The sequence below is a fragment of the Oreochromis aureus genome, linkage group 1 (assembly GCF_013358895.1).
Source record: "Oreochromis aureus strain Israel breed Guangdong linkage group 1, ZZ_aureus, whole genome shotgun sequence".
Classification (NCBI taxonomy): Eukaryota; Metazoa; Chordata; class Actinopteri; order Cichliformes; family Cichlidae; genus Oreochromis; species Oreochromis aureus.
In genome coordinates, this window is record NC_052942.1 from 28,426,881 (window position 1) to 28,448,557 (window position 21,677).

A 21,677-nucleotide genomic window follows, 5' to 3' on the forward strand; every position below is an offset into this window, starting at 1 on the left:
TTTCACTATTTGTGGTTTCCCTGTCTCCAAGGAGTAATCTATTATACAGACAGTCTTTTGCTCTGACCACTGGCCAGACAGATATCTTTCCTTGCACAAGTACAAAATACACACAGAGACACACATATACACCCTGCTTAGGTGATCATTTTGACAGGGCAATATGACTGAAGAAGAGTGGAGTGAAGATGAGGGAAATTGTGGAAGGAAGAGTGGGGAGAAATAAACTGATAACTGTATGATGAAGGGTGATAACGTCAGGAGAGGAGGGAAGTAGATGAAGGGATGGATGGAAGAAGTGAGGCAGCTGGCAGATCAATACACAGATCCACAATCTGCATCCATGAAACGGGCGCTTTTTAAAACCTCTTAGGTTTTTTTTTTTAATGCCTACTATTCTTATTACTTACAAAATGTTTTGCTTTGGTATAGTAAGTGGGAAGTGGTTTGCAGGACGAAAAAGAAAATTGGATTTTTTCGTGAAGTTTTTATTTCTATCATGTATTACTTTTGGAATTTATGGTTAAATTATAATTAATTATTTTTTGTCCATTAAAGAAGCTATTACAGCTGCTAAACAGCACTCGTAGATAAACATCGCCATTCAGTTCATCCATTACAACTCAACCATGTCTCCATGTGTTTTATGCATTTATCCGCCGTAGACTGCATATAAAATGTAAACTTGTTTGCATACATCGTATGATATTAACCCAATTCGGTTACTGGAATCTGTTTAAACGCTTTACAATAGCCGAAATGAAAGGAAATAGACACGTTAGGAGGAACTTTCCCTTTTCCTGTGAGTTTTGAACGCATCTGCAGTACCTTGGGAAACACTTGTGTTGTCAAGACAACAAGTAAACTCTCGCTTGAGTACACCGACATGGCGGAGTTGTTGAAAATAAAACGTGAATTTGAAGAGTTCCAAAAGGAATACTGCTGTAGAAACAGGTATGTGTTAATGATTTACATAACTATATATGGATAAGTTTAATTGCTTTATCAGTTCTTGTCAGCGGTTTAGAAGTCAGCATTTAGCTAACATCACCCAGAACTAAGGCTAGCGTCATGCGTCTACTGTGTATGCTAATAAGCTTTTCTGTTTTGGCGTTACAATGCAAGTTTTTGGTTCCTTAAGAATGACAGTAATGCTCAGAAGCACCCTAAGAGTAAGCAACACAAATGGGGCAAAAGCAAAGTTTAGCTGTGTAACTTGCCAGTAAAAATGTGTTGTTGTTGTTTTTTGTTTGTTTTTACGCATGGACTTATTATCGCCTCTCCTAAAAGAGTTTAGCTAAAGTCAAAGGAAAGTGGCGTTTAGTCTCCAAATGTTGAAATATTTTTCAGCCAGTTTTAATAATTGGTGTTATAATGAAGCTTAATATACATTTTTGAGAAGATGCTTAAGTCAGCTGTGATAACAATGTATTCTCTTTACTGTATATTGTGCATGCTGCCATGCGTAGTAAGACCCCCCTCTGCACGGCATGTTTTGAATAGTAACATTAGTGTGATATATTTTTGTGTTTATGTATTTCAGAGAAGCTGAGGAGAACAGAGAGAAGGAGAACCAGGCCGCCACCCAGATCCAGAGCTGGTTCAGAGGCTGTAAGGTGCGGGCTTACCTCAGGTATGGTATATCTCTGTGATCCGATTTGTAACTGTAATCCATAAAAAAAGACTTTTGGTGCTCATGCAAAAACAAAACAGACATTCATATTTTATTTATCAATGTAAGTGTAGTTCCTTTGGAGTTGTAAAACACTCAGACAGGCTGTAAGAGTTCATATCAAGGGAAACACTGATATTAGCTCACTACCATAATTATCCCACTTCCAGAAGTTTGCAAATGGCCTGGAGGAATAAATGTCGCTTGCACTCTATGCTCTTTTCTCACACAGAGAAATAAATGTCTCTATCTCTGTGCTTGTTCCCATACTGTGACCCTAGCACCATTCTGCAGGGTCAGCAGACAAACTTCCAGACAGTAGGTTAATTCAGATTACTTTAGTTAATTGATCAATGCGTTAAGTGGATAATTAGCAACAGTTTTAGCTGCCTAAGTGCAACTCCGGGGTTGTGCTAGCCCCACTATAAGCATTGATTTTCTGGGCATATAAATGGCCTTTTGGAAATTGATGGCCTCATTGGAGGCAGAGAATCGCAGTGGACTTGCATTTAGAGTATGTTTGAAGATGAATACAAATGTGTACCGCTGACTAAAGGAGGTGAAAGGCTCATCGGACATGATCGAAAAGCCTGGGAGAGCACGAATGGTCTATATGTGTGTGTGTGTGTGTGTGTGTGTGTGAGTGCATGTGTGTTTGTGACAGCTTGTATTTGTAAGCATAATGTTTCCTTGACCTTTCATTTGAGCCTTTTCACAACCTTAAATGTGTATGCAGAAAATCGCTTTCTTTTTATTGTTTTCCCTAAAAAAGAGTTTATGTTAGGAAGTTAAATTAATTGAATAATTCATTAATTAATTCTAGATAAAGGTATTTTTTAGCTTATTCATAACTATGGAAACTTTCCATTTCATGCTTTGTTAGGATTGAGCTTTCTGGGGGAGGGTTGCACTGAATTGCTTAATTTCTCAGCTTAAACAACCTTGTCAATGACCAGTGAAATCTGCCTTTTACTTCCCTTACGTGTTTCTGAATAACTTTTTCCAGGGTTTCCTTCAGTTTAACTACTAAAAAAACATCCACCCAATCCTCTCCTCAATTTGATTTTATTACAGCCATCTGCACAAGAAGGCAATCATTATACAGAAGATATGGCGGGGCTTCACAGCAAGGGCACGTGTCAGACAAATGGTGAAGGTAAGCCAGTGCCTGGAACGACTATAGATATATTGATTATGTTATGATAGCACGCATTAGAATTCAATTGCTATATTCCTAAAGTCCCTGCGTCTGACCTTAAGAAATATAATTCACCCATTACACATTAGGAAATTAGCACTTTGGAAAAATGATGCATTATGATAAAAAATTCCATCTATTTCACAATTCTTGGGATGCATATAGAAAAAAGAAAACAGTTGTGTGTATCTATGTGTGTATGTGTATGCTTTAGTAAAACAAGGCCCCATTTTCAGCATATTGCCTCCAACTGCTTCTTAATTGAACAGATTGTTGATACCGGATCCAATACCCAGCGCTCTCACGTATAATTTTCCCCTGGATTGAGTTTTGTAAACGTATCACAACAAGCTATTTATCATGCCTGTAAATTGACTGTTTGCTAAAGCATAACTGCCAGCCGCCGTTTGGGAGGCGTTCAAGAAATGGAAGGGTGGTGGTGGAGGGGGGGGTGTTGAAATAAACAATGAAGGATGTGTCACAACACACATATGGGCTAAAAAGAGGCTGTTTGGTCTCATTTGGAAACAGACAAGCGCTAATTTGAATCACTCAAAATTGCCACAGTGCACTGTTTTGAAATTAGCCCTGAGAGATTCTACTCTTCACCTCCTTTATCTCTCTCTGTCTTTTTCTCTCTTGCGGACCTTATCATGTGTAATGTGATGTGCACAAAGCCTCTTCTCAAAACATCAAGCTGAATTTACAACCTCCTTTCAAGTCTTTGTCTTCCATCTCCTTCCTCTTTTTCCTCTCTTCCTTGTCATTATTAAAAAAGACGTGTTGAGATATGAATCCCTTTTATGGCCCCCACTCCAGTTTGCTCCTGAAATGTGCCCCCAGTGGTTGCCTGGCACGTTTGGAGTGTGACGGCTCGTTGAGTATGTTGCTGAATATTCTCTGGCCTTTTGTTAGTCTGTTCTGTGGCAGTGCTGTCATTGATTATGAAATCCAGAGGAGAACGTTTGGCCGTCATACATCTCCATTAGTGCGCTGCTTGACTACCATAGATTTTCTTGGCCCTTGTCTGTGTTAGTGTATTAAGAGAGTACCGTCCTCCCCTTGATAGAAAGTCCCACTAACCACTCTCTCTCTCTCTCCTTTTTTCTCTCTTCGTCTCTGTCTCTCTTTTGCTCTCTCTCCATCCCTCTGACTTTTTCTCGTTCCTCTTGTCTCTCTTCCTTTCCCACTCTTCTTTTCTGCCCCCTTCCCTCCTCCCTCCACTCTACAGTGGCCCTATCTATGCTGCCTGTGCAATGTATTATGTATAAAGAGCTCTTTATCTTTGACGCCTGCTGTGGACAGATCAGAGGGCTGGGAGACAAGATGTAACGCCATCGTTTCCTTTGTGTTCACAGGCGGCATATTTTATCATGAAGATGAATTTCTACGAGGAGATGGCGGTCAGGGTAAATATCACCACACTGTCTTGTTTTAGCAAATGGAGTGTCGTGGTGGGGGGACACTCTGTTGCTCTCTGTATGTGGGAGCCCCTGTGAGTAGCAGCCCATAAGCATCATACCTCTAAATTTCTTTAATCCTTTGTTGGCCATTTTTCTCCCTTTTTAAGTGTAGCATCATGGTAATCCAGTACAATTTATTATTATTGTTAAAAACCATATAAAAATGGACAGATTTCTATATCAAAATGACCTATCAGATTTATGTCTCAAACCACAGCGAATATTTCATATATAACGTTAAAAACTCTGTTTTAGAAACATTTTTTTTTTCACTTTGCTTAAATGGTCATGGCACTCAAATGCTGTCTTTATCCCTGAACACCTACTACTGTTCAACTCATAAATCATGGCTCTGTGGCTGTGAGTGATGCTTTGGCACTTTTACACAAGGATATTGCCTAGAAATCTTATATTTTAACAGTTCCATATAGGCCTTCTCTTTTGGTGAATGGTTTCATGCCTAAACCATTAAAGGGTTTTATAGACCAACAAAAAAATTCACCAGTGTTTATTGAAGAGAGAGATTCACTGTCCAGCTGGAAAGAAATGTTTATAATATTTTTGTATTGGTGGAAAAGCCGGGGAACTGAGGGCTTTATGTTTTACACATAATAGGAACCCAAACAAATAAAGCTCACCACCCTGCTTTTACAATAAATGTCACATTATAGGAGAGACATAGATTCAAGAATAATGTTTGACCCAGCTGTTTAGGTCACAGGGTGAAAGTTCAGAGGTGATGTCGACATGTGCTCCAAAAGAAAAGCTACTGAAATAAGAGACCTATGTTATCTATGAAAATAACCACAATTTCCTATAGGACACAATAGGAATTTTAATGGAGAATTGTGTTAAAATGACTGGTGCTTAGAGGTTACCAATGCAAGAAAGTACTGGGTTTAAACCCCAGAAGGGCCAAGTGAGCCTTTTCTGCGCTGAGTGTATTCTCTGTGTCTGTCTGGGGTTTTTCCGGGTGCTCCAGTTTTCTCCCACTGCCCTTGACCAAGGCTTTAGCCTCATATGTGAAATTGGTCCCTTGGTGTTGGACTGTGTACTGCCCACAGCGCCTAAAGAGAAGTCATGGGGCAAATCCAAAGACAAAAATTCTCAAAACAGATCGATTACATGTGACTTTAGACTTTAGAAAGTTCATAATAAATTAAAGGACAATAAGGGAAATACATGTAGTATCTGGCCTTTTTTATGATGCCACCTGTTGAAACTTTTCTACTATTTACACCAGACATACAGATGTAGTACTTAATACCCGCAATATAAGTCTTGAGAGTTAGAGTGGGGCCTCATCTTTCCTCAGCCCTCAGCCTCAACACCGGCTCTCCACAAGGCTGTGTACTGAGTCCCCTACTGTACACTCTGTACACACATGACTGTGTTAGTACCCACCCAGACAACACAGTCATCAAGTTTACAGATGATACCACCGTGGTGGGGCTCATCTCAGGGGGAGATGAGACGGAGGCTGTCAGATTGGTGTGTGGATAACAACCTGGACCTCAATACCACCAAGACAAAAGAACTGGTAGTTGACTTCAGAAGGAGGAAGTCTGAGCTGCAGCCTGTCAGCATCAACGGGGAGTGCGTGGAAAGGGTCTCCAGTTTCAAGTTTCTGGGTGTGCACATAGACACAGACCTCCAATGGAGCTCTAACACCTCTGCGGTCTTAAAGAAGGCCCAACAGCGTCTCCACTTTCTGAGAATCCTCAGAAAAATGGACCTGAAGAAGGAGCTGCTGACCGTCTTCTACCGCTGCTCCATTGAAAGTGTGCTGACATATTTCATCGGTGTATGGTTCTCCAGCTTCACCGCAGCACACAGAAAGGCACTCCAGAGGGTCATCAATATGGCCCAAAAAATCATTGGACATCCTCTTCCCTCCCTGAAGGACCTGCACAGCACTCGCTGTCTCAAGAGGGCACGCAGCATCCTACGGGACTGTACACACCCAGGACACCGGGTGTTTAAGCTGCTGCCGTCTGACAGGAGGTTCAGGCTGCTGAGGTCCCGAACAAACAGACTCAAGGACAGCTTTTACAATAGGGCAATAGCCCTGATCAATGCAAATAGCTGACCTGATTGGCTACCTCCTGGACTTTTTAGGGGAGGTAACAATGTTTAAAACAATAACAATAATAATATTTATATTTATAACAAGGTGCAATAATAATTAATGTGCAATAATAACAGTGTGCAATACACATACACTTCTTCTTCTTTTTTATTTACTAAGTTAATATACTGTGTTGTGTTGTTTGTGTTGCGTTGTGATGTGTCATATCGTGTCGTGTTGTGTTATATGTAGTGCCGACGTAGGACAGTTTTCCAATTTCATTGTACTACTGTACTATGTATGACTGTGCAATGACAATAAAGAGTTATCTTATCTTATCTTATCTTGATCCCACATCTTCTGACACACACTCTGTACTTTCTCGACTTCAGTGTTTGTTCTGTTTGAATATGACCTGAACAGAGATACAAAAACAAATGAGAGAAAGACATTTGTACTTTTTTGCCAAATAAGTATATATTGTATAAATGAAGAAAAAGAAACCCACAAAGCACACCCAACACATACAATCATCTCAGAATCCCCTTGTGACATTTTCTTTGAATCAATTTTAACTCTATTTCTTTTTCTCTCCCCTCCTGATGTCTTTATCTTGGTGTGGTAGCTAACAGAGGATAATGTATTAAGGCCATAATAGAAACCAGTGTTTACATGCCGCATCTCGTATTTGTATTAGATTCAACAGCATCGATTTCACTAGTCAACAAAGGTCAGCAAGAACTCGGGAGGCGGCAATTACTTTATTTAAAATTATCTATTGACTGGCAGATCAATGCTAATTCTCATTTTGCTCTTTGTTGTTTTTCCCTATCCTCCACTTCTCCTCTTCTTTCTTCTTCCCTCTTCTCATACCGTGATTATTCTTTTACCTGCCACTGTTTTAATCTCCTAATTAGTCTGAAGGACATCCGCCCCTTTGCTTTAAAATGGTCAACTATTGTGTGTGGGTGTGTTCTGGCTAATCTGCAGCCTCCTCAATCAGTGTGGATGATGCAGTTAAATACATGGTGATGTGACAGTTTGACAGTCTGTCTCCCTCGTGCTGGATTGTCCCTCAGAAAAATAGGGATTGTATAGTTTATTAACAATGGTTTAAAAGTGTCTTATCATTTATATTAATGCTCTGACTTATGTTGAGATTTTATGTGTTAATCTAATGAATAAAAGCCTACTTAAATGTTAAATTTAAACTTCTCATAAAAACTTCTGTAATCCCACCACAGATCCAGCGGAGATGGAGAGGATTCTTTGTGAGGAAACATATCCATAACTTCTATGCACGAAAAAAGTATATGGAAGGACTTGTCATGAAAAATGAACTAGTCAGGTGAGAAAAAATAGTTTCATTTATGAGACCTGAATTAATCTTGTCTTTGACTTACAAGTTTTTATTTGGTTTTATTTTCCTGAAACTCACTTGAAGTTTTGTTGCTTTTGTCTTTCTCACATGGCCAGTACATGTGTCAGCATTCTTCTAGATAGATTATAACTGATATAATACAATATCTTCAATTAAAGGAAGCAAACATGGGGTACCCTTTTTTGCACAAAGGAATGCAAACTGGAAAGGATAAAAAAAAACTTAGCCTTAATATGTTCTGTTAGAACATAGTGTATCTTTGCCCACTGACTATAGCCTATTATATAGCCTATCAATCAAAATGAATTGATTTGATTCATGTAAAGACAGTTGTCTGAAAGGTGTATTGTGTATCCTTAACTAAAACACATGAGTAACGGGAAAGGAAAAGTGAGGAAATGAAAGAGACTGAGAGACAAAGAGAAGAGAAAGACAGAAGAGAGAGAGAGAAGTCCTCTAAAGTGCTTGAGGCTAAGAGAGAAGTGAACGATGTGAAGAAATTAAAAATTAGCCTCTGATTTGAACCGCAGCTCGTGCATTAATAAAACATCCTGCGCTTCAGGGCTTACTGCTAGAGATACACCATCTTTTATTTTTGACAAAAAAAACCATCACGTTTAGCTAATAGTCACATTTTTAATGTTGCTAATATATTTTACAGGAAAATATCTTTAGGCTTCTGCTAAAATTAAATGTAAATTTGTTAAAGTGCTCCTTGGATCACTGACTCCCCCCCCCACTTCCCCAGCAGCATTTTACCTTTCCTCCATGCTCTTTGCCCCTTTTAGAAATAGGAGTGACTAGGCTGTTAAAGTCCATCATGGAAGAGTTGCTGCTATAATATAACACAAAAGTGAGCACACACAAAGACATGTCAACTATGTTAAGTATTCTGACCAGTCACTGGCATTATTTTGCTTGTAATGTCTTAATGAAATTTAAGACATTACAAAAGTGTAATAAATAATTCATAGTAAAAAGTATTCATAATCAGGCCAAATTTAACCACACTGCAATAAAGATACAATAAGGAAACAATCAGACCATTGATCTGAACTGAACATCACTTCGTAGGACTAAATCAGATTAACTCAGAAGTATGCAAGCTATAGCTTTTAGTTTGCAAGGACCTTGCCTAAAAAATATATGCATATACTGTGGCTCCTGTCTCTTTGCACCTTTTGCATAACTTACAACAGTTAACAAAAATCATAGGAATTGAAATTTAGAAACAAGAAGCTGTAAGGATAAAGTGACCAGCTATGTGATGCAATTTCATTTTAGGCTTCTGGTCTTACGCTTTTGTTATCAGCTGTGATACATTCACACTCTCATACTCTCTCTCATACTCATACACACATTTATGCAAAAACACACATACACACATACACATGCAGCCCCTCCTCCACAGTGGTTTGGGGTACGAGGTCACTTTCACTTCACTTAATCACATGTTTATTTAGTGCTGCTGGGGTCACGATCAATTAACGCCGTGCCGGCATTTATTTAAAATATCCTTTCTCTGTTAGCTGCTAAGCCCCCGGATTGCACACTGCCTGATCACTAACCCTGCAAAGGTCTGCTTTTTAATCCATCACCGTGCTCCCTGCCTCTGCAAGTCTGTCCGTCTGTCTGTCCAACCACTGCATAAATTAATAAATTCAAAGTCAGATGAATGATCTCCATTTATTGAAGGCTGATCAGCTGTGCATGGTAATGATGTAGGAGTATTGCATATTTTCCCTTCACTGTCTTTGTCCTTTTTCATTCTGATTCTCCATTCCAATCTCTTTCTCATGACAGAGCTCCCCAGTTCAAAACCATCTGTATCATTTCATTAGGTACAACTAATCCACGCCACTTACACCATCCTCTTTTATCCACCGCCCTCTCTCCGCCTCCCTTTCTTAATCTCTGCCTCTTGCCTCTCTCTTTCTCAATCTATTTTGTTCGATATCTTTCTCTCCTGCTCTCCTTGCCACAGGTTCACTATGCTTTAGTGTCCATCCTCATTCATCCTTCCTCTCCTTCTGCATAGCCTAATGAAGTCAGGACCCCAGTGCAGTCCCCACTCTGCCACAGTTTTCCTTGATACCCCAACAATTTATCACTTTGTCAGGGAGACACTTAAAGTTCCTGGGCTTTAATAAGGGCATGCTGTGGGACGATGGGGGCAATTAGGAAAGCGGAGCAAGTCCGCTTTGCATATTTACTAAATGTGCTGGTGTCATCGTTGCTGCCACTAGCACGGCCTGTTGACTGCATGAATTATTCCTCTATCTGCAATAAACAGCGGGGTAATTATTACTGCCATAATCAGATAAATAATTCTCCCTGTGATGTTGCAACAACATAGTGAAATCTTTTAAGTTATCCTAAAGAGTGCTAAAAAAGGAGGCTCAGAGAGAATTTATGGACTGTCACTAGGCTGAAATGCACAAGTGTTTTCTTCTCTTCTTTTCTTTAGTGCTGTGCTGTCTCTCTTCGTCTGTCTACTCCTGTCTCCCTTCATTCCAGCCTTCTTCATTCCTCCATCTCTTGTGTCCCTCTCAAGGACATTCATGAAAGGAGAGCTGCTATGTTGGAGAGAGTGTGGGTCTGCCCTGCGATCACTCTCCCCTTCTATGCGTCAGTCTTTCTTTTAGTGCTCTTCCCTTCTGATCCAGTTTGGATGCAGACAAGTTCTCTCTTCAGTCTGATTGGATTTATATGTTCGCTATGTGTGTGTCTGTTGAAGTTTAATGTGGATGCACTGCTACTTGTCTCTTTAGAAAATTACTTTGAGAGTGAACAGTGGACAAAAGTCTGTAATATATTTGAAATTATTTGTTTTTTTCCTCTCAGTTTATTGACTGTGGATTAGCGATATTATCAAAGCTGGGGTTAATTGTTTGCTTAAACACCTTTGGGTGGCATTAGTTTTACTACTTTAGTGAATTAGTTAATCAATCGGTCAGTCACTTAAATGGAAAGGCTATGTTATGAGGGTGTTGAAGGCTCAATACATTGAGCTCGCCACTGTCTAAATTGACTGGCTGACTACCCTCTCATTGCCAGCTATTGAATCATTCAATTGGAGCAATTAAAACAGCCAATCAGGTCAAGCCTCCATCAAATATTTAGAACCTGGCCAATTAGCTGCTCTGGTGCTGGCCTGGATGACCGAAGGTGTGGCCTGCTGTCCCACAATGCCTCACTCTCTGATGTTCCATTACTCCTTGATCCCCTGTTTTGAACCAGAGAGTAAATTATTGAGGAAGAAGTGAGAAATGTGGCTGTATTATATTAGACATTTAAATAAGTTAGAAATCCAGGGTGAAAATGTCAGTAAGGGTTTCAGTCATTTAAAAGTACTTCAGGTATGTTTGATTAACTTGTCCAGCGGTTCAGCAGCCATTAAACATAATCTCTAGCCACAGTGCTTCAGGAATACAACATGACAGGCTTTGCACATTATATGTGCCTAATGTTCATAATTTTTATTCAGTTTTTATTTTATGTCATATATCTATCACATACTGAAAGGTGGGCTCTGTGTATAATCTAAATAACACAATATCATGATTCATGAATCATAAATATATTTATTAATATATTTATATAATTGGTGTTTCAACACCAATTAATGAATGAAAGTTTGAATATTATTGTGACATTATTATATTATTTCATTGCAAATCATTGCATTTCAAAATTGTTGATGTATGATTATGTTTAGCCCTTTGTTGCACCTCCAGCAGTGGTACAGTATAGTTTAATGTTACTGGGATTAATGCAGTGATATTTATCCGGCACCCTGCTAATTGTGTGGCATGAAGAACAGCGTAGATGCAGCTTTGCACAAACAGCTGGAGAGAGACAGAGAGAGGCAGCAGGTAGTGTATTTAATTTCGTCAACATGAAAAGATGGTTTTATAGGGGACTACCAAATCAAGGTTCACATAGAGCAATTAATGATTTATCCTGTTGTAATTAGGCATCAGCTGTAAAGGTTAAATAATTTAACACTTGCCTGCTTTTTTATCTCCTTATTAGGTAAAAGTGTTCTTTTTTACTTTTACCTTTCTTTTAAGTGTAAAATATTTAATATGCATAATACATTACATCACATACTGTTAACATGAACTGTACGATAATAATCAATACATTAGCTCAATTTTTGTTTCTGTTGTTATAAAAATAAATGCACAAAAAATTCCCCACAGTTAGGCCTGGCTTGGGATCTGGGCCTGAAAATGCACTGTAATCCTCTGAGGAACTAAGGAGATCGATTGCTGTAAATTTAGTGAAATGTTTTCTTTTTATTGCCTTTTTTAAATTTCATAATGTGGCTTTTCTTTAAGAAACTAAAGCAAGAACTTCTCCAAAAAAAGACATAGTGTAAATGGGAGCATATTTGACTTCAGAATCTATGTATGTAATTTCAGCATTCATATGCCTTTTCAGGTATACAAGTTACTCTTTTTGCACACTAATGCACTCCTGTACCATCAGTATTGCTGGCCTTTGACTGTATGCTGAAAACAAGCATACAGTCAAAAGCAAGCATGTCTCTCCGATTTAGCCTGGAGGATGTGGTTATTTTTTAAATAGCTTCAAATTACATTTTTTTACTTGTATTTTTGGATGCTGGAAAGAATAATGTTCAGTGACCACATTTTATGGAAGATTTACTGAGCTCTGTACAGTGTCAGTTATTCTGAGAAACTCTGCAAAATTGTCACTGTTTTAATGCAGTGTTGCCTTAGATCCAGAAAACTGAACTGGCCTTGTCCTTTGGACACAGAGGTTACTCTATATATTTTCCAACTGTACTTCTGAAAGTTTTGGGACCTATGTTTTGTTTTGGGGGGATTTTTTGTGATTAAGGGAGCAGCTGAAAGTGGCTTTGAGTGACTCTTTAATGTAGTGGTTCACACATTTGTCTAAGAAGCAAAAGATCCCCACTTAAACCCAAATATCTCTTTTGGATTGTGTCAAGAAGGATATCTGGTGTACAAAGTCAAATATGCGGAGCTACCTGCTATGGCGATCGCTTATAAATAAGATGACAGCCAAAAGTAGATGTTGCCAGAATTAACCTTTGCATTAATTCTGGAAGAGAACACGTACATCAGGAGAGTAATGTTTTATTAAAAATTGTATGTGATAGCTGAGAAAAACTTGGTTTTGTGATGACCCTTCTTTTATACTTCCCTTACTGTGCTGGTTCAGATTGTTCAGATTTTTCCTATAATCTGTCACCTGTAACTTTATTTATTTTTAACCTATTATAGTAAATCTATACATATGTGTTTATATACATATGTGTATAATTTTGATTAAAACCAGCAATTATTTTTTTTTGTTCCTTTCTATTTTAAATATGAAGTGTGGCTCACAGTATATGCTCAGATACCAATGTTCTACAAATGTTCTATGTTTTTATACTATTTAAATTTAAGAAATATCTTTACAAGAAATCAGCTTAGGCTGATAAACCAGACGTAGCACATGTTCCAGAGATGTTCCAGAGTTAAACATAGTGTTTCTTTCTTTCTTTTAACTTTTACTCAGTCAGTTGCACACACATTTATAAACACAGACACACACACACACGCGCACACACACACAGGCGCGAGGGCATGTGCTGCTTGCCGAACAGGGCTAATGAGGGTTGTATGTTGTGGCGGCTGGTTGGGTCGACACAGATCGAGGTGCCTTCAGCCGTTACAAATCTGTTTGGCTTTTGTCCACTACAGAGCAATTAATAACACTGGGTCTGGGGGTAGGGAAGCAAAGGTCACTCATTGAGGCCCCCCCCCCAACCCCCCAACACACACATATATAGATACATATAGACATACATGTAGTATAAAAATAGATACAGACTTGCATATTTATGATAAACGCACAAACTACTATATTCTCAGTTAAACTGTTTCAGCCCAGATACATGTGAAAATATGAACATATGAACAAAGGTCCTGATCCCCTGAAACATTACTACAAGCTTTTTAAGGTGCTATTAAGAATTGAGCAAACAGAAATGACTACATATATACAGACATGCACATATGGTGGACAACACCGTCCCTAAACCAGGACTTTAAATGTTACATTAATAAGTAATATCCCTGTTAGCTAGGTGGACAAATAGAGGCCAAGCAACCTCAATATTTACTCCCCACACACCTAGACTGTATTAAATTACTGTATTTAATATTACACAAATGCACATATTTAGATTCACTCTTCTTCTTTACACACCCGCAAGCATTTTTCATTTATATTGTAATTGAGTCTGGTGCTGAAGAATGAATGAGAATGCACAGGCAATGGGAATTTGTTGTGATTTGTTTTTAAATGTCAGTAGCCACAGAATGTGTTAACCTCAGATTACTGACACACTTTGAATACCCTGATTCTTCTATGGAGGATTGTAATTGAAAACAGAAGTTGGGTAGAGGGGAAAAAATCAGCGGAGAAGAAGTAAGGAAAAAGGAGGGAAACAGACACGGGATTCTTGATGAGCTATGGTTAAACTCTTATTGGTATTGTGCTCTTGGAATTAAATTGGTTTTACTCCTGCTTTGTGTGTGTGTATGTTTATATTATGACGGCATGTGTGTATTTAGTAATTGTTTCCAATTCCCCTTTTAAGTTATCACCACTTTGTAACAACATTGCTGTGTGGATGTGGAATTAAATTGCTGTGTGTATGGGGTTTTAATGCATCCCATTTAGCCAGCTTCGCTTAACAGATGTCATAGACAGACCTGTCCTGGCTGCCATGATGAAATATATCAATCATCCTCCCACTTATAGCCTCTTACGCTCTTACTTTGCCTTTTTTTTCTTCTATGCAGTGTCATTCTGTTGTTTTTGCCCCAGAGCTTCTCTGTCTTTCCATGTATCCCTCAGTGTGATTAGGTAGTTTTTTTCCTTCATCTGAAGGACACTTTAGGGAATTGTCAGCTTTACGACCAACAACTGTTTCCCAAATACATAATAACACATGCACAGATGTACTTGTCTGAAGTTTACACCGTTTACAAGTTATTGATTTATATGGTGTTAAGATATAGTACTTCGTAAGGTGAATCCTCAGAAAATGTGTAATATAACACATTAATGTAGTATTAAAAAAACATTAAGCTTACTTGTTAAACCAAGTGGTATAGAGTTAAATGTAATCAAAATAAAGAGTAATGTGCATTTAGTCATTGTCATTCAGAAAACATACTGTACATGAGTATATAAATATGATGAGTTATTGCTACTATATGAATTACAATGATTGACAACTTAGGAATCTGAGAAATTATGTCTTAACTGTTATTGTGTAAAATGATTTAAATTTATTATACATGTCTAACTAATGCATATCTATTCTAAAGCCTAATGAATCCGAAGTGCAAGAATGTTTGTGTGCGGTTTATGTTCCCTGCAGGAGGGAGCTTGATCAGCTGGAAGAACTCCAGAAAAGGGAGAGAGACTGTCTGGATATGGTGAAAGAGCACACAGCCAAAGTCTATCAAGCTCATCGGTTACATCACCTCCTCAGTACAAAGCAGGTGGGCTTATGGGAACACAAACACATTCACTATTGCACACATTTTACAACAATGTTATAATGATTAGCCTAATATTTAACCAGAGGGAAATGTACATATTAATTTTATGTTAACCAGAGCTACATGAAAATAGCGCAGTTTAATAAAAATACTGTAATTAATAAACAGTTGTTGGACTAATGACAGTAACACATATTGATTCCAAAGTGACCTTAACTACGGTTACATGTATGGATGCAAAGTTCAGATGACACGGCAAACACAACCCTGTGGATTGACTTCACAATTGTGTAGCGCTATGTGCACCCATACAGCTATGCACAATTATGTGCATGCTCAGATACATATGCAGGCACACACATGGGCATTGAGCTCAACATTACAGAGAGGTGGGTTCCTACAGAAACTGTCTACACAGAGAAATAACACAGACCTTTTCCTTTCTATTAGTCAACAGATGTGTGCTGTGTGGAGGTCAGTTGCATATGTGCAAACATAAGTGTGAGTCCTCATGGTTGTTCTGATGTGCTGAGTCTGATGCTTCCCTTGGCAAAAGTGTGCACATTTGTAAATGGTAAATGGACTGGTACTTATATAGTGCTTTTTTACTCTATTTGAGTGCTCAGAGCACTTTTCTTTTTTTTTTTTTACCATATGCATCATTCAACCATTCACACACACGTCATGCTTTTCTCTATGCCTAAGCATTTTTAACTTAGTAGTCACACACTCTTAGTCCAGTGGATGAATTGGAAATAACTCGTTGTTTAGTATCATGCCCAAGGATACAGCAACAGACTAAAGAATCGTGGGATCAAACCACCGTCTTTCCAGTTAGCGGGCGAGCCATTCTTTCTCCTGAGCCACAGCTATCCCTGTGTTCGTATGTGTGTGGCATCTACGCATCTTTGCGACTCCTCACTGTGATAATAATGAAGACAAAGCACAGTGGTCACTGTTGATTCAGCACCAGCACTCTGCTTACTCTCTCTCTGTCTCTCTCTCTCTTTCTCTCTCTCTTTCATGTCTTTACAACTAGCATCATCATTACCTGTCTTGCTGTCTACTGTCCTCAGACATCCCATGTTCACCGAAGATGCATACATACACAAAACTTTCACACATTTGCATAGAGTTGATGCAAGCTGGAGTTTAAGTTTGCAGTTTTTCCACATCAGGCTTGATTCTTAAAATACTTTAACTTGTGGGTATCCACATAATTTGTGTTACGTTTCTTTAACTCTGTTATCATTACTTTTAAGTACACGCTAAAAAGAATGAAAGTTTATATGCTCTTCTCCGCCCTCTGTCCATCTTTCTCTATATACTTCCCTCTCTTTCTCTGCATATGGCAGGGGACTCTTTCCCTCCGTAGCTCTGACCTTGTCAGCAGTGAATAGATGGCTCTCCCACACAGTTCATCCTTTCTCACTTCTCAGACCCCAGCCCACACACACACACACACACACACCAAAATACACAGACTCACATCCAGCTTACCAAAAGGCCCCAAGTCCCTCTGACAGAGACAGAGATGCTGTGTTCCTGGGGTCAACATCATTGCTCTTCCCGTAGCTAGGTTGGTACTTGGTACTTTTTGGGCTTATGTGTTGTGTTTGTGTTTGTGTATGTGTGTGTGTCTTTAGGGGTGGTGAGATTTACTTTTGTTTATGCGTTGTGTGTGTCTGTGTATTTTGCTGGCTTTCTGTCACTTCCTATTTGACTTGTGTACTGTCATCCCTAAAGCAGAACATTTCTCCTGTAGTTTCAAGCAATTTCCAAGATACTGATTGGTGTTGATCATATAAACTATTCTGATGACTACTCAGTCCACACTTTTAATTAGTTTACTACTCTATTGGGGTGAGGCATAACGTTTGCTAATTTTGTTTTTTATCTATAAGGAAGAATCTTATAAATGTAAGTGAGGACACTTATTATTGGTTGTAGAAATATATTTGACAACTGATTCAAGATATTTTTGTTCTCAAGAGTGACCCTATGCATGATTGATTACTGATTTTGATTATTAGTGAACAGTTGCCCCAGTGTCACTTTGAAATTTTAGTCACTGCTTAGCAACTAGCCTGGGACCTGTTTATCTGTCACCACTGTCTTCGACTGCAACTGGCAGTCTAATAGTAGTACTTCCTTTGCTTTGAATCTCCCCTGCAATCTAGAGGGGGTCTCCAATGAGAAGAATGAGTTTACTGAATCAGCAGAGCAGGGCAAGTACTACTCTTAACAACTAAAATCCATGATGGTGTAGTTGTCCTCATCCCAAGTCCTAGCTTGGGATGAGATTCACTAGAGATGCATGTAATTATATTGCTTCATTATTTTTTTGTCACAGTGTACTTGACAAGTAAAATATTAGCAGAACACAACCGTTTAAATGTTACTTTATAGTGTAAGATTCATCTAAGAAAGCACACGTGTATGCATATATACATGATTACATATATGCGCATGCACATATTCTGCCGTTACATATAGAATCTAAACCTATGGGAAACTATGACGTTGTATAATAACTACTTTCAACTACTCCCTTAGTCACAAGGAGTTTTGATTTGGTAGATTTTCACATTGGATGTCCTTCCTGACACAATCCCCCAAGTTATTTGTATCAACACCACTATTTTTTTAAATAGGTACTTATTAGATATTTGCTATTATCAAGCTGTACCTACAACCCAGGGTCAAAAAAATTGCAGTGAATAAAGTTGAAATAATTTCTTTCTTTTTATGATGCAATGGATGATATTTAGACCAAAAGTGCTTATGATCTAATAGTGACACATTTGCTATTTTACTAATTTTTTAATGTTATTTTAGAAGGAGCGAGGTTTGGGTGGATGTAGTTAAAGCTGTCTGCCCTGTGTTTCTCCCTCTCCCTTTCCCTCTTGTTGCAGTCTTTTAGAGTGGAAAGCAGTGTTATTAGCATATAGAACAGGGACAGAGCGTTCCAACTCAAAGCTTTGGTCTGGTAATTAAGACACAGGCAAAAGAATAACTGTGGTTTGAATAATTATCATCAAGGCTGTCTGTGGCAAATCTGTACCCCAGTTCAGAATTAGAGAGGCACAGTTTTAAGTATGTGTACTTGTGTGTGTGTTTAGGATTTCCATCTATCCATTCTTCCATGCATTCACCCCTGTATTCATTTAAGATTAAAAAGATAACACCTTTTTAAAGTGGGGATATTTGGGGGAGGTTAATATGGATTACATGACCATTGATAGGGAAGAAGGTTGATGGAAAATTTTAACACAATTGATGTTTAGTAGCTAATAATTGTTAGTTTAGTCCCTGTCCCAGTAGGTGGCCATTCTGAGATTTGATGTTCCTCTAAATAAACTGAATTATTTTTCTTCTCCAAAATCTAAATGAAGTTATATATATTGATTTAGTACTAAAGCATCCATGTGGACAGCCAGGTGCTTCAAAATCAGTGCCCCAAATTCATGTTCGCTGTATGTCTATGTCGTTCCGTGGAGCCTGTTTTTTTATTTCATATTTTTAGGTGCAGTACATTGTTATTAAATGCATATTTAAATGCTGCTGCACGTCTTTTAACAGGTGCTAGAATGTATGAACATATCACTCCAGTTTTAGCAAATTTACACTGGCTCCCTGTTCATTATCGTATTCATTTTGAGATTCTTTTACTTACTAGTTTCAAATGGTATGGCGCCCAATTATTTAAGCAAGCTCCTCAACATGTGTAACCCCGAAAGAGCACTGAGATCGTCCAGCCAGATGCTCTTAGTACAGCCGAGGTCTCGATTGAAGCATAGAGGAGATTGGGCCTTCGCAGTCGCAGCACCTAGACTCTGGAATAACTTGCCAGATGATATTTGTACTTCAGAGTCTATTCAGTCTTTCAAATCACATCTTAAAACTCACTTTTTACATTAGCTTTTAATTCAAGTTCAGTTTCAGTTTGAGTACCATCAGGCTTGTTTTATGTTTGTTATGTTTTTTTTTTTTGTTTTTATGTTATACATTGTCATTGCCTCATCTCATTTATCTGTATTTGTTTTTCTATTGTTTTCTCATGGTCTTAACTAATTGTGAAGCACTTTGGTCAACTAAATTGTTTTTAAATGTGCTATAGAAATAAATTTGATTTGATTTTGATTTATTAATTTAAAAAATGTAATTACTAGTAAGAAATACATTTTAATCTAATGACTTTAAAATCCTAATGTAATGTTTTCACACTTTTACCCTCTCTCTCTTTTTTTTCTGTTTCCTCAGTGCCCAGGGGTCTTCAACTCTCCATTCACGCCAGCTCCTCATGAGATGGAGCTGCTGCTGAGGCAGGTCAAGTACCAGGCCCCCACCAGGCTGGCCTCCAGGGGCAAGGCTTGTCTCTTGGGCATCCCAAGCTCAACAAGCTCTAGTTTCCCTGCGACTCTTGGATCCCCATTGATCAAAACCTCTAGAACTTACAGCTCCAGGCCCATACTGCCTCCCATTGGCAACAAGAAACAGCAGGTGATGATGGTCAAAACGTTGGCTATAAAAGACATAAACAAGTAGAAAAAAAGATAAATACAGCAGCATAAAAGCAGATATACAAGAGATGAGATGTGATGGTGTGAAAAACTGGATTCAAGCATGTTCAAGAGGTGAAACAGACTGTTAGTTTAACAAAGTATCATACTAATTATTAAAGCCTCCAACATCACCTTCCTTCCTCATGGGGGATGGTTCTTGATGAAAGCAGAGATCCTTTAAAACTCCTTTTAAAGAAGAATGACATCATTAAAGCATGGCAGACAGCTCTCCTGGGGGCTACTGCACAGAGTCGTTTAGTGCCTTTATTTCAATGAGTACTCTGTGGGACTATGTAGTTATGTGTTACTATATTTGTGTACCACAGTGTGTGTGTGTGTGTGTGTGTGTGTGTGTGTGTGTGTGTGTGTGTGTGTGTGTGTGTGTATTTTAAAATTGCATGCACAGCTCTGATTAGTGGCCCACAACAACATGATATGTGCTGTGTCAGGTAACGATTTAACTGTACAATTATCCACATTTTCGTTGTACAGGTACAATGACAATAAAGGGCTATTCTGTTCTAAATGTAAACTAATACACATTCACATACACATTCTACTTGAATTTGAAGTTTAGATGTATGTATATGTTTCTGTATATTACAGATATATATGGATAATTTTGTTAAATTCCATGGTAAACATGCATTTTATTTCCATTAAGCAAATAAGCGACATATATACATTCAACAGAAATTAAAATTTAATTTAATAAATAATAAATGTAATAAATTAGCATTTTTCTGATCTTATATTTTGTGAACACATTTTTTTTTTTACACAAATTGTTTTAACAATATATTGCTTTGTCTAAAATGAACAAGAATAAGTGTTCATTTTACAGAGTAAATTTTCATCAAAGACCTTTGGACATATAATAGAGAGAAAAGCACAGATTTGCCACTGTTTCATATTGAATCATTGCTCATTATTGTAACTGTCACATAAATATGACAGTTACCAGTCAAAATCTGCACTATATTAATCCAGTGGCTGATAAAAATAGACGAACCCTGAGTTGCCACTATTTGAATATTTACTTTGGTTGTTCTCAACTGAGAATTTGTCTTGGTTCAGTAAAGGATAATCCAGTGGTGTGTTTGTGACTGTATGTGTCATGTGTCTGTGTTTGCATTTGTGTGTGTGATGATGATTTGAGTGCTATTGAAGAGCAATATTTTCCACTCTGTGGCTCTTTATGGAAAATTGCTTTCCCTAGTATTAGTTTCTAGTAATGTAAAACATAAGTGAGCAGAAATGAGGCGTATATTTGTCTCCTTTTATTAGCTGCAGTTCATACACTTACATACACATGCAGGCATGTCTCCAGCTGGCTGTAATGGGAATAGGTTTATTAATGGTGTCCTAGGAAAGTCTCTATGGTTGATATGAAGAATAATTGTCTATATTTATACATGTGTGCCTCATAGTGTGTCTTTTTTGTGTGTGTTCAGCTGGTGTCATTAGTGCAGGAAGTCCCCTTTTCTTTTGCACTCACCCCTACATCCCACACCCCCTCCATCTCTGGTGTGATAACTATCTAGTGGTGATGGATAAGGTTGAGGTGCTGGCTGTGGAAGTGGTCAGGCCAGGCCACTGATCCCGTGGTGATAGGATCAAGGACAGGGTCCCTGTCTCTCTCCCCCTCATTCTCCCTCCTTTTTTTAACACCAAACAACAACTGAAGGTCACCTTAAACAAAGCGAAAACATTTAAGTTAATCTGCATTCCCAAAAGTTTAGCCGTTATTCGCACAAGTTCTTAAGTAATGTAG

General features: G+C 38.3%; 1 protein-coding gene across 4 annotated transcripts in view; it reads left to right on the top strand.

The window, feature by feature from the left end:
- Positions 1 to 820: 820 nt before the first annotated feature.
- Positions 821 to 21,677, top strand: part of spata17 (spermatogenesis associated 17) — a 70,621-nt gene continuing 49,764 nt past the window's right edge. For all 4 annotated transcript variants that reach the window (XM_031730930.2, XM_039611912.1, XM_039611916.1 and 1 more), the window contains exons 1-7: positions 821 to 954; positions 1,544 to 1,633; positions 2,747 to 2,828; positions 4,229 to 4,279; positions 7,646 to 7,749; positions 15,215 to 15,338; positions 19,602 to 19,841. In XM_031730930.2, the coding sequence (XP_031586790.1) occupies positions 887 to 954; positions 1,544 to 1,633; positions 2,747 to 2,828; positions 4,229 to 4,279; positions 7,646 to 7,749; positions 15,215 to 15,338; positions 19,602 to 19,841 (759 nt within the window). In that variant the 5' untranslated portion in view covers positions 821 to 886. The remainder of the gene's footprint in view (positions 955 to 1,543; positions 1,634 to 2,746; positions 2,829 to 4,228; positions 4,280 to 7,645; positions 7,750 to 15,214; positions 15,339 to 19,601; positions 19,842 to 21,677) is intronic.